Source organism: Sceloporus occidentalis, unplaced genomic scaffold (genome assembly GCF_023333645.1).
Source record: "Sceloporus occidentalis isolate IW3139 unplaced genomic scaffold, rSceOcc1.0.p SCAF_5, whole genome shotgun sequence".
Lineage (NCBI taxonomy): Eukaryota > Metazoa > Chordata > Lepidosauria > Squamata > Phrynosomatidae > Sceloporus > Sceloporus occidentalis.
The window spans coordinates 166,926,292-166,938,625 of record NW_028316985.1 but is presented as its reverse complement, the minus strand read 5'-3'; the positions used below and the strand labels follow the sequence as shown (position 1 = coordinate 166,938,625).

The window sequence follows — 12,334 nt, the reverse complement described above, 5'->3', positions numbered from 1 at the left end:
GTCTTCCCCTGCCCGTCTGTATCCCGCCTATGATTTTCACAAGACTATACACTTCCTTGCACTACACCTACCCCAGATGCTCCACACAAACACACTCTGCCATCTTTTATCTCAGTCTGCATTTTCAGTTTTCTAGGAGAGGCTTGAACAAAAACTGCTTATTCTGGTTTTCATCTTTCTTTCCTAAGACAGGAAGACAACAATGTTAACAACCAGATACAATCAAGAACCAGAAATGCTAAGGAACATACATGTTTATTGTGGAAACAGCTTTTATGGACTAGAGCTCATTTTTTGTCATATACATGGATCTTTCTCCTCTGTTAGTGGGTTCTCTAAAGAGCATTAACACCTTGCTCCTTTTCCAGGCTTTCGGCCACATCTCCATTTACTTTTGACCACAGCGCCGGATTTACTCAAAGCTCAATCCTAGCAACAAGGTGGCTGCAAATGGACGACACTTCCTTTTCCTTTCCATCTGGGACAACAGCTCAGAAAGAGTTTTAACACATCTCCCCATAAACCAACTGGAGACGCCAACCAGGCCTTCTTTTCACTATCTTTCAGCACAGATGCAGCTGGGTTTGTGGGCACATTTGCATCCATGCTTCTGTTAACAGGGAAGCAATATCCTTTACGTAATGCTGCTCACAAATAGCACCAGCAATCAGAAACAGTTCTTAGAGATTCTCCTATTGACCCACTTATCCTATGGTTCATATCAAAGGCTACTCACTCAGCTGCTGCCAGTAAACTCAATACCAGTCAATACACTTACATTCACCTGAACAGCCCACTCCATCCTTCCTCAAGGGCCATTAACATTTATTCATTTAAAACAGCTCTACACCAGCTGTAGTGGTTCAAGTGTTGGACTACAACTCTGGAGACCAGGGTTTGATTCCCAGCCCAGCTATGAAGCCCACTGGGTGACTGTGGGCAAGTCACATGCTCTCAGCCTCAGGGAAAGGCAATGACAAACGTCTTCTGAACAAAGCCTGCCAGGAAAACCCCATGATAGGTTCGCCTTTGGGCTACCATAAGTTGGAAACCACAACAATAACGAACACCAGCCTGTGAGGCTGCTACAGTCTAGGTAGCAATGCATCAAAACACAAGATCGTGTGTGGAAAAGTGCTTGTAAGGGGGAAGAGAAATGCCTTCAAAGCCAATCTAAACAGGCAATGGAAACGGCATTGGGATGTAATAATCACACAGTGATGTAATACTCAAGCAGTTCCAAGTACCATATTACTGACATCCAAACACTTTAAAAGGTCAGGGATGAGAGACCAGCGTACAGAGACGGTTTTAAGCAAATGTTTATCCTAATCCCAACAAATCCTAGAGCGCGTTTGTGTTGGGGGGGTTGCAGTAGCGAACTACAGCCCTCTCCCCCCCCCTAGTTTCTGCTGCATTAGGAACAATCCACCATAACATACCCACTTCATGCATAGAAGTCATTGTGTAACAAGCCCTCTCTCCCTCTCCAGCTCCCTGGGCTTCTGAGGACTCCCCCAACTGGGCCTGGAAAACCTTATCAGCTGCATCACAACAATAGAGGCAGCTGCGGGTGGGTCACACACACCTGACCCAGCAGACCTACCGGGGTTTACAAGAGAGGACCCAAAACCCATTGTTGTGTTTGGGTTCTTTAAAAAGAGAGGCAACACTGAAAGCTTAACTATCCCCAAGGGAAACAGAGGGGGTGTATGTATTATACACACACATTTAAACATGTATGTATAGGTGTGTGTATGTGTATTACATATATATGCAGACATATATATAAATACACACCCACACAAACACATATGCATACACATGCACATGTGTATGTGTGTGCATGTCCATTATTTATATATACACACACACATGTATATGGACTGTATATAATATGCATGTGCATATGTATATATGTGTGTATATTTATACACGTATACACATACACAAACATATGTATATGTGTGTTCATATGTGTATAGATATGTGTGTATGTGTAATGTATGTATACATACACACACATATAATATATGAATATATGTGTATATATGTGTGTGTGTATGAGAGAGAGTGCTGAACTCCTGGGACACAAAAGCACACAAAGACACACAACACAACCCCCGACAGAGATTATTTACTATTTAACCCCTTGCATGCCAATAGGCCTGGCGTTTATTTTCTTTGCCAACCAATGACTGAAAGAGAGAGAGAGAGCATGATAATGATAGTCAATGTTACTATGAACTGCAATGTTATTAATTATATTAGCAACTGCATTATTAGTAACTGCATTATTATGTTAGTAACTACACTATTATTAATTGTATTAGTAACCGCATTGGTATTATGTTAGTAATTGCACTATTATTAAGTACATTAGTAATTATGTTAATAACTGCATTATGTTAGTAACTGCACTACAATTAGTTACATTAGCAGCTACTGTTATCACGTTAGTAACTGCCCTATTATTACATTAGTAATTACATCATTAGTAACTGCAATATTATTAATTACATTAGCAGCATCAATACATTAGCAACACTAATTACATTAGTAATGGCACTATTATTGATTAGATTAGTAACTGCACTGTCGTCCCGTTAGTAACGGCGTTAGTAACTGCACTGCTGCTACCTAACATTTGTTAGCCTTATTAGTGCCATCATCATTAACATTAGGAACCGCAGGATCCTTACTGACCTTATCCCTGCCACTGCAGTTTAACTGCTATCGTTATCCTTAACCAGGCTCCAGACTCACCCAGAAGATGACGTTGAAGCCGAAGATGAAATACTTGATGCAACAACTGACTTCAGGGCCCTTGTAGTGCTTCCCGGACATCCTCGGGGTTCATGAAGACGCTTCGCCGCTCGCAGCCACGGCTTCGGGGAAAGAAGGAGCGGGAAGAACAGCGACGGCGACCGAAGGAGCGAGCTCGAGGGCTGGGTGAGGGCTCCGTTGCCTCCGAGCCGGCCACGGACCCCGCTCCCCCTCCGCCGCCTCCTTCCCTGAAGGGAGACAGAGGCGTTCTGATTGCCTCAAGAGGAGCCCCCCTTTGACACCGAGGGTGGGCGGGGCCTCCACCGAAAAAGGGGAGGAGCCAACGCACCGCCAAGAAAAGCCATTGGAGGGAGAGGAGCGGGACGCATAGATTGGCTGAGAGGGGTTTGATGGAAGGGCGCGCCGTCCAATCAGGTGTAGCGGAACCCTAGCGTGGTCGAGGGAGGGAGGGAGCGTGTGGGTTTCTTCTTCAGTTGGCCCCTCGCAGCCTCAGAGCGAAGGTGGCTTTCTCTGTTCTAACAGTGTTGTGATTGGGAGATTTGGACCGTACCAAGTGACGCTGTAAATAGGGGGAGGCGGTGAGGCGACAGCAATGAGACATTTTGGCAACAGTGGGTTTAACCCGCGTCCCCTTTAAAAGGGTAAAGAGATGGTATGGCCCACTGGGAGAAGTTGCTTATTATTATTATTATTATTATTCATATTTTCCCCAAAAAACAAATCAATTCTAACTTTTGTTTAAAAAAATAAATTTTATTATTTTTAAAAAATAATTTTTATATTTTTATAAATTAGTTTTTAAAGAAAATAAATTTGAATTTTTTAAAAAATAGATTTTTTAAAAAATCATTTTAATTTTAACATTTTAATAAATTTTAATTTTTTTCAAAAATAAATTTCGTTTGAAAAATAAAATTTAATTTAATTTTTAAGTTTATCAATACATTTTATTTAGAAAAATGAATTTTAATTGAAGTTTTTTAATTTTTAAAAAAATACATTTTAAATTTATTTTTTAAAAAAAATTAAAATGATTTAAAAAAAATAAGTTCACAAAAATAAATTTTAATCCTTTAAAAGACCTTTTAATCTTTTTTTAAAAGATAAAATTTATTTTTTTATTTTTTTAAAAAATACATTTTAAATTTATTTTTTAATTTAAAAATTGCTATATATATATATATATATATATATATATATCTTCTTCACAAACAGGGCATCTTACCACATTTTCACTTTAACCCCATGAAACAATGTACAGGGAAAATACAAATAATTTTTTTATTATTATTATTAAATACATTTTAGGCTGCGTGTTTGTTGTTGTTGTTGTTGTTGTTGTTTGCTTCCAATTCGTGTTTCTGATTTACAACGATCCTAAAAGGCAAAACTAAACATGGGGCTTTCTTCAGAGGCGGTTTGCCATTGCCATCCTCTGAGGCTGAGAGAGTGTGACTTTGCGAGTGGGTCTTCATGGCCGAACCAGGATTCGAACCCTGGTCTCCAGGGTCATTAACTCCATGAAAACAATGTAGACGGGAATACATTTTGGGGCTATGCCTACCATGTTGTAAATTAAAGATCTTTGGTGGTGCTACACTTAGCCCTTGGTATCCGCTGAGGGATACCAAAATCCATGCATGCTGAAATCCTCTTAAATACAATGGCATAGTAAAATGGTGCCCCACATATAAAGTGGCAAAATCAATGTTTGCTTTTTTGGAATATATGTACACACACGCACACCCATATATATATATATACAAACAGTGGACCCTTGTTATACTCTGGGGCTTGGTTCCAAGATCTCCCACGTATAACAAAAACAGTGGATGCTCAAGTCCCATTAAATATAATGGCAGAGCAAAATGGCATCCCTTATTTTAAAAAATGGAAAATCGAGGTTTGATATTTGAAATTTATACTTTTTTGGAACATTTTCAAACTGGATGCTTGAATCTGTGTATAAGAAGGGCCAACTGTATATGTATATATATATATTGGAAGCTGCAGAGGTTTAAACCCACAGATAAAGAATTTGTGGTCCAACTGTACTTTTGCAGGATGCTCTCTTGAGAAGGATGCACTTGACTCCTACATTGTGGACTTGACCTTCCTGGTGAAGATCTTTTTATTCTCCCAGATGTTTTAAGAACTCTTTTAGTGCTTTGCCCTTTTATCCCGCTCTCAGTTGTACTGTAGTTTGATTTTATGGACCAGACATTTTGATTTTTCTGATACAGATTTCATCTTGCTTTTATGTTCTGCCTCAGTCGTTGTTTCATAGCAGTGTGTTCTGTATATTTAACAAAGTGCAAACCAACCAGAGAGCTTTGGTGAACTCCCTTCCTAGAAACATTGGACCGTGACATCCCTGTTATCCTTCTGGTGGCAGGCAAAGCCTGTGCTAGTTCAATTCTGTTTTAATGTGCCCTTTTGTATGTTTTTAATTGTACTATTTTAATTGGTAAGATGCATTGTGTCCCAATTTTGGAGGAAAAGCGACATATAAATAAATATAATAATATTATAATTTTTTGTTTTTGTTTTAGCCAACCTTTGGGAACTGATTATTCATAGGGAAAGAGCTTTTAATAATGTGCTACGTTGTCTGCATTTGTTAGGTATGGTTTTAACTTGCTTTTAATTCTGTTTACTGCTTATATTTTAACTAATGTATGCTTTATGAATGTGAACTTTTATTTGTATCTGTTCTAAATTCTGTAAGTTGCCTTGAGACCCAGGGCTAGGGCAAAAGCAGGATATAAGCAAGTATAATAATAATAGTATTAATGACTGTCTATGATAAGTCTTCATATTTATGTACGTACCTATTTAAAGCAGACTCCATATGCTATCCCAATATGTCTAAAACAGCCCTGAATGAATTGCTTTTAAGACATAGCCAGCCCTGCAATCCTAAGCACATTTACTCAGAAGTAAGTTGCAGAAAATATACTTGAGCAAATACCAACATTGAATTAAAACTGCAAATTAATTGTTTTGTCCTCGGCTATTATCTCACTTCATTTTGTCATGTAACTACTGTATTTAGTTACATGGTGTACTTCTAGACTTTCTCATTCAAGTCAGTAAGCTGCTTTGAATCCTGTCCAAGGAGAAAAGCAGGATAAAAATATAAATAAATAATTAAATGTGTTGTACAATAAAGGCAGAATCAATTTCTTTGCTGATCGCACATTGTACCAGTGCCGCCCATCTGGCCTTGCCTCTTACATCAGATGAAAGAAGAACAAACTGTCTAAAGCTTACATGAGAAAAATAAATCTTTGCCTAGTTACTGCGCAGCAAAGATTCTGTTCTTTGCGTGACTACAACCTGTTTTAACTAGGAGTCTCTACTTTGTTCTCTTTGATCTACTGCTGGAACCATCTGTACTATTTAACATTTTGTTCAGAACAGTGTACCCAGAAGTGACACAGTTCCTGCCTTCTATGAGGTCTTACAATCTCATATAAAGAGGCCAGTAGTAAAAGGAAATGACATGAATTGGTAGCAGAGCCACAGAGACAATAAGGTTATGTCAGTTCAAGAAAGATTTGTTAGATTGTTCGACGAAGATAACTGTTGCTTACATTCAGTAACACAAAGCAACAAGAAACAGAGATGTGTGTAATTTTCAAGGTTCTCGCACTGAGATCCTCCCATACGCACACCCTGAAGACCAGGGAAGGGGTCAGGGCCCTGAGATCTAGAATCCCTATGTCTGACAGAAACCAGCTGAAGCAATAACTAAAATCTATGGGCATACATATGTTTCTTCCTCATACCATGTGATGCCATAGGTGTGTGTTTCACTACAAATCAAGGCCCAAATTGTAGCCTGACCTGGCTAGGAACCTGGCAAGATTCATTCCAGCAGCAGAGGGCACTTATAGCCTATGGTCCTGAAATTACACCTGGCTGTCACCATTTCGTTTAGCTTCCTACACTTGCTCTAACATGCACACAAAAAGCTCCGCAAAAGAAAAGAATCAATTGCAGCTGGTGGATCTCTCTCTCTCTCTCACTCTCTCTCTCTCTGGGCTAATGGCAATGGCAACAGTAATAAAAAGGAAGAGGATTAGCTGTAGTTGCCCCTTGGTGGGCACTGCGGCAGAAAACTCCAGCTCCTAAAGCAGCAACAGTTGTAGGAGTCAGAGCCATCTTCTTTGGAGACCATCACTAGGTGCACAATGATCATCATGGTGCCCCAGAAAAAATCTGGAGTCAGATTTGAACATGAACTTTAGGTCACAAGGAAAACACTGAGCAATGCTGTTGTGATAAACTAGCAAAGGGAGTGTGCTGGCATTAATAAAATTCAATGACCTAATTGACTTGTGGTTCCAACCGTACAAAATGTGCAAGGTGTCTGTGCAGAACAATTTGCAGTCTTTCTCTTTTGAAAGGATCTCTTTTCCTGAGCACCAGGTCCTCTCTTTTCTCTACAAGAGACAGCATGAGCAAATCCCAGAACATTTTTTCCCATTATAAAACAGATGTGAAATACAGCATGAAAACATCTGGTGGTAGTTTCCCTGAACAGACAGTTGAAATTGCCCATGAAGACCTCTGCAAACGGCTGGAAAAGAACACAACATGATAGCTATGTTATGGTATGTGCGTGCTCACAAGATTAGTCTTCTTAAGAGATCTAACTGGGGTAAACAAAGGCTGCAGTCTATAAACTACTAATTCAAGATTAGTTCTACTTCAAGTTGTGCATGACTGCAGTGACCAGATGTAGGAAGGACATGATTCTAGTAGCACACATAATTATATGATAATACTTTATTAAACGTTTATACTTGTTACAGTCTCGCAAACCACTTCATGGAGGGGCGAGAGCTCCAGGGTTGCAAATTATTTTCTTTGGCTTCTTCTGGAAAATCCAGTTTTCCTCTGGAATAACTGAAGGCTTATGGCATTTTTGTGTTATGTGATTTATTTACATGTGTATAAAGGGCTGCATTTGCACTGTAGAAATAATGCAGTTTGAGACAGCTTTAACTGTCATGGCTCAGTACTATGGAATCTTGGGATTTGTAGTTTGGTGTAGCACTAGACAACGTTTTTCTCTGAGAGAAAGAGCTAAATATCTCACAAATCTCAAAATTTGTAGGGGAATTTGGGGGGAAGTGATGTGGCCAGCAAACTCATTTCCTTAGTTTTATTGGTCTCTGCATCCCCTCCAGTCAGTATGATTCCTACATGTGTATAACTTCTAGTTTCTGCAGGCCATTATCACCTCAAACACATCCAAATCTAAATATTGTTTATGAAACCGCGTATCAAGCAGTAGGATATGCAAACAGGGCCTGCTTCTTGGCAACTACAGTTCCTCTTCAGCTCCTGTCCAAAATGGCCAAACTACGGTGGGATCATCAGGATCATAAATCTTAGTCTGCCCCAGGCTCAAACTGAAAAACACATTGCAGGTGCTACAGACCAGGAAGGGAGCAGTGAGCCTTCTAGTCTATAGGGAGAAGTGCATGTTAGCCGAAATATTAACTAACCAATTCATCAGAATCACTTTGAAGAATTTAAATGGGTGCATATGCCCTGGCATATGGCCCTTCAAGGTCCCAATACAGCCCTATATCCATCAACAGCTGCTGTAGTGAGATCACTGAAAGGTCCATTAAACCAGCTTTTAAATTCTTCAGAGCACTTCAGATAAATTGATCAGTTCAGAAAGAACAAATTTAACATTTAGGTTTTTTAATTGTAATATTTAGACCTTTTACCATTGGGTAGGGTACACTCAATGCAGTGATATGCCTGGTGGAGCTGGCGTGGCTGCTGGGTGAGCAGGGAAGCCTGTCGCATCCCTTTCTCACTTGCCCAGCAGCCATGTGAGACCCCAAACAACCATCTGGAGCTGCAGCAATGCCCCAACCACCAGCAACTGCAGCTGTGGGGAGGGTGGGGGGGTGCCTTTAATTTGGGGTCTGGCACAGCTGCTCCTGAGCAGCCAAACCTGTTCCCATATGGCTGTCCAGAGGCTGCATCACTGCCCCCCCAGCATTGATCTTGGCAGGCGGTGGGCAGCTGGGTGGGTAGCAAGCAAGCAAGGTATCAAGAGGGAGGGGTGGCAGGGCAGTCGGCCCCCGCTACACCCCACCACATACACACACACTGCGTGACAACAACCACTGCCCTCCATTCCTTTTCCCTTGCATGTCATATCTCATTTAGATACAAAGTCGATGGGCAGGGAACTGTCATACCAACAAATTGCAAGCCACTCTCGGAAACTTTGTGGTTGAAGAGCAAGGTATAAATACTCTAAAGTTTTCTAAAGAAAGAAAGAGACAAGCCCTTTCCTTTTTCAGGTTTCCTTTTTGTCATATGTTTTGTCAAATGTTTTGCTAAATATATTGTACAATAATGTCACATGTTGTGTCATATGCTTTGTCATACTTTTGTCAAAAGATTCATTCATATTTATATATATATATATATATATATATATATATATATATATATGTTCTTTTTTAAAAAAAAAAATCATTCCTACTCTACTTTTTGTATTTTCTCTTTCCAGTAACAGGAAAATCACTGGCTGCTGAAAGAAAAATATCACCACTGTGCCCTACGGAGAAGGATGGCCTGTGAAAAGTGTCTCTGAGATCTATAACACGACTCCTCTTTAGCAATGGATTACCACAAAAGGCAAAGAAGCAAAGCGTATTAAACAATGTAAAGGCCATTGCCTCATGGCCAGAACCATGACCCATCTTTGAACTTTGGCCTCCAAAAATGCAGGTTCAATAAAGAAGAACCTAATAGGACATTGATTACCAAAGCCTGTATTCACAGAAGAATCAGGGGTATTGATGCAAGGCTACAGGAATGTTTAATGGCATTGTCTCTTGTCTTTGATTCTGTGGTAAATAGTGAATAGTAGAAGAACAGTGGCTTTTGTAATGAAAAAATAGAGGGCACCATTAAACCATAAATGTATATTGTTTTTTAACTTTTTAATATGCAGTGTCTCTTGTAATATTTTTGGAAATTGCAGTGGGTTAAGAATGCTGGTGTGCCTAAATACTCTAAAGGCACCAGATCCTGTCTGATCCTGGAAGCTAAGCAGGGTTCAGCCTCAGTTTGTACTTGGATAGGAGACTGCCATTGAATACAAGGTTCTGTAGGCTATATTTCATAGGAAGGAAGTGGCAAAACAAACTTGAGTATTCCTTGCCTAAGAAAACCCAATGAATTTCATGGGGTCAACATAAGTTGATAGGCAACTTGAAAGTGTGCACATGCACACACACAGACAGTTAAAGATGAGGTGACTAGTCCATCATCCATCGCAAAGCCATAGTTCCAAATGAAACTGGAATGATTATTAACAGTGTAACCCCATGGATGTATTTAGTTAAATGGGATTTCCTCCCAGCAAAGGGCTATGTTTAACAGAATTGCTACTCAAACCAGTTTACTTGTAGAGCAAAAGGCTTTCCTAAACTTTATTGCAATTAATTACAGGTGACAGAATAATTAAATCAATATTTAATGGAAGCAAGCAGCTTTACTCAAGGAGCTCAAGGTATTATTATACTGAAGAAAAATAAGCCGGTTGCTTCCATACCTCCCGCTGAAGTGGTGACACGTTCTGCTAAAGAATTTCTGAGGTAATCATCTTTAAAATATACATTTCCCCTGTCCTAGGAGGCACATTTTAACTTTTAAATGTCATAAGCGTGCCAATTTTTTGGGTCGTGGCCCAATTTCTGATTGATTTGTCAAAACACTCAAGTATTCAGAACTTTAAAATTTCATTTCTCCTTAGCAAAGCTGCAACAGCCAGCTGGAACAGACTTGCATCTTGCCAGCCAAGTGGGCAGAATTAGTAGGTGAACTCCACAATTAGATACAGATTACAGTGCATACCTACAGTCTATAAGCATAATTAAAATGGGGCTATTTCTTGAATAGGTGCCAGGTAAGAAAGAAAACTGTATGACTACCACTTCTATGAAATGACCCATGGGCAGGTATAGTAGGGCAAGAAACTCCCTACACAGGGAAAAAGGGAGAAGAAATAGAAGAAACTGATATTGGCTGAGATCCTACAGGGTATCACCCTGCCCACAAGGACTGGCATCCTCTAGCAGCTGTCAAGACTTAGGAAGGGAAGAAGAAACAAGAGTACTCTCATGAATGGAGTGCACCTTCCTTTTCTTTCCCTTAGCAGGCCAGCTGTATCTTCATAGTCTATATGCCTCGGGGGGCTGGCATACTCTCCACTCACCATGTTCCCTTAGTCACAGACCAGAATAGCTTTGGATCCCTGGTTCCCCCTAAATCTTGCCCCTAATCTTCTCCCTTTGTACATGCCCTGATGTTGGCGTTCTGACATCAAGTAGGTAAGGGCCATGCAAGTTTTTTCCACTCCCTTACTGTGGCCCTTACCCATGCCCCTTTAGTAAGAGCCATGGCAAGGGCATGTGTGAGGATACCATCTCCTCATCAAACTCCCTCTAAATTTAGACCTCCATTTCTATCCATGGAGAGAGAAATCAAATTTATCCTATGGTCCCTGAGATACCTTCCTGGGAACCATAGGCTTGCACGATAAACATTTTAACAGTAACCCACAGTGGCTGTCATCATTAGCATCTTATGCACAAGCAGGTCCCTTTTTGGATGAGTTGTAGAGGGCTGCTCTTTTGTCCTTGTACTCTATCCCCAAACCTCTCACTGCCCAGCAGCTGTCCAGTTCTCGAAGGGGATACTGCTGCTCCTTTACTAGTGGGGAAGGAAAAGCAAGGTGATTCATACCATGAATATCTGGCTGCTCTGAGCTCCTGGGGGAAGGAAAAGATGGGCGCATTCCATTTGAGAGTGTACCCCAATGTCTCCCCCTCTCCACTGAGGTGAGACCAGCTGCTTCTCTATGGTCTGAATCACTTTCTCACTCCATCAACAACACAGCCAGAAACACAGGTTCCTTTTGGGCCTTGACAGCTGCTGGGTTTGGGACGTGTGGAACTATGTGGACATGTAGGATCTCGGCTGATGTGACACAAATTTTCAGACTTAAAGTAGACCATTGTCATTTGTTGTTGTGTGCCTTCAGGTTGTTTCCAGCTTATGGCAACCCTAAGGTGAACCAGTCATGGGGCTTTCTTGGCAATATTTGTTCAGTAGAGGTTTGCCATTACCAGTGGCGTCACTAAGGTTTGTGTCATTTGGTGCGGTAACTTATGGTGTCACTTGACCTCCTCCCACATCATGCAGAAACTTTAGTAATATTTTTTATATTATAGTTACCCGTACATCGTAATTCCCATACATCACCGAACGTAATGGTAATAGCTGTGAAATAAAACAACGAGCAAAATTAAAATAATACCTTTAAATTACAATATCATCTGCACAGAATAAATGTATTTACATGGTTTCATGTGGTTAAAGTGGAACTTTGATAAAATATGACATTTTTAAAGTAAAATTTAAAAATAAATATTTTTAAAAAATAAGAATTTTGAATTATTATTTTTTTAAATGAGGCCTCTCCTTTCTCCTCCCACTG

The 12,334-nt window shown here is 40.2% G+C and overlaps 1 protein-coding gene and 1 long non-coding RNA gene across 6 annotated transcripts in view; one reads left to right on the top strand and one right to left on the bottom strand.

Moving 5' to 3' along the window:
* Positions 1–3,047, bottom strand: part of TSPAN5 (tetraspanin 5) — a 101,856-nt gene extending 98,809 nt beyond the window's left edge. For all 5 annotated transcript variants that reach the window (XR_016281353.1, XR_016281354.1, XR_016281352.1 and 2 more), the window contains exon 1: positions 2,767–3,047. Coding sequence is in view for 1 of the 5 variants with exons in the window: in XM_089526094.1 (XP_089382220.1) it covers positions 2,767–2,847 (81 nt within the window). In the remaining 4 variants the exon portion in view is untranslated. The remainder of the gene's footprint in view (positions 1–2,766) is intronic.
* Positions 3,048–3,325: 278 nt separating this feature from the next.
* LOC149313126 (uncharacterized) lies at positions 3,326–9,524 on the top strand. The gene is made up of 3 exons (XR_016281455.1): positions 3,326–3,439; positions 5,340–5,411; positions 9,338–9,524. It is a non-coding gene; the product is annotated as an uncharacterized LOC149313126 (long non-coding RNA).
* The last annotated feature ends 2,810 nt before the right edge of the window (positions 9,525–12,334 follow it).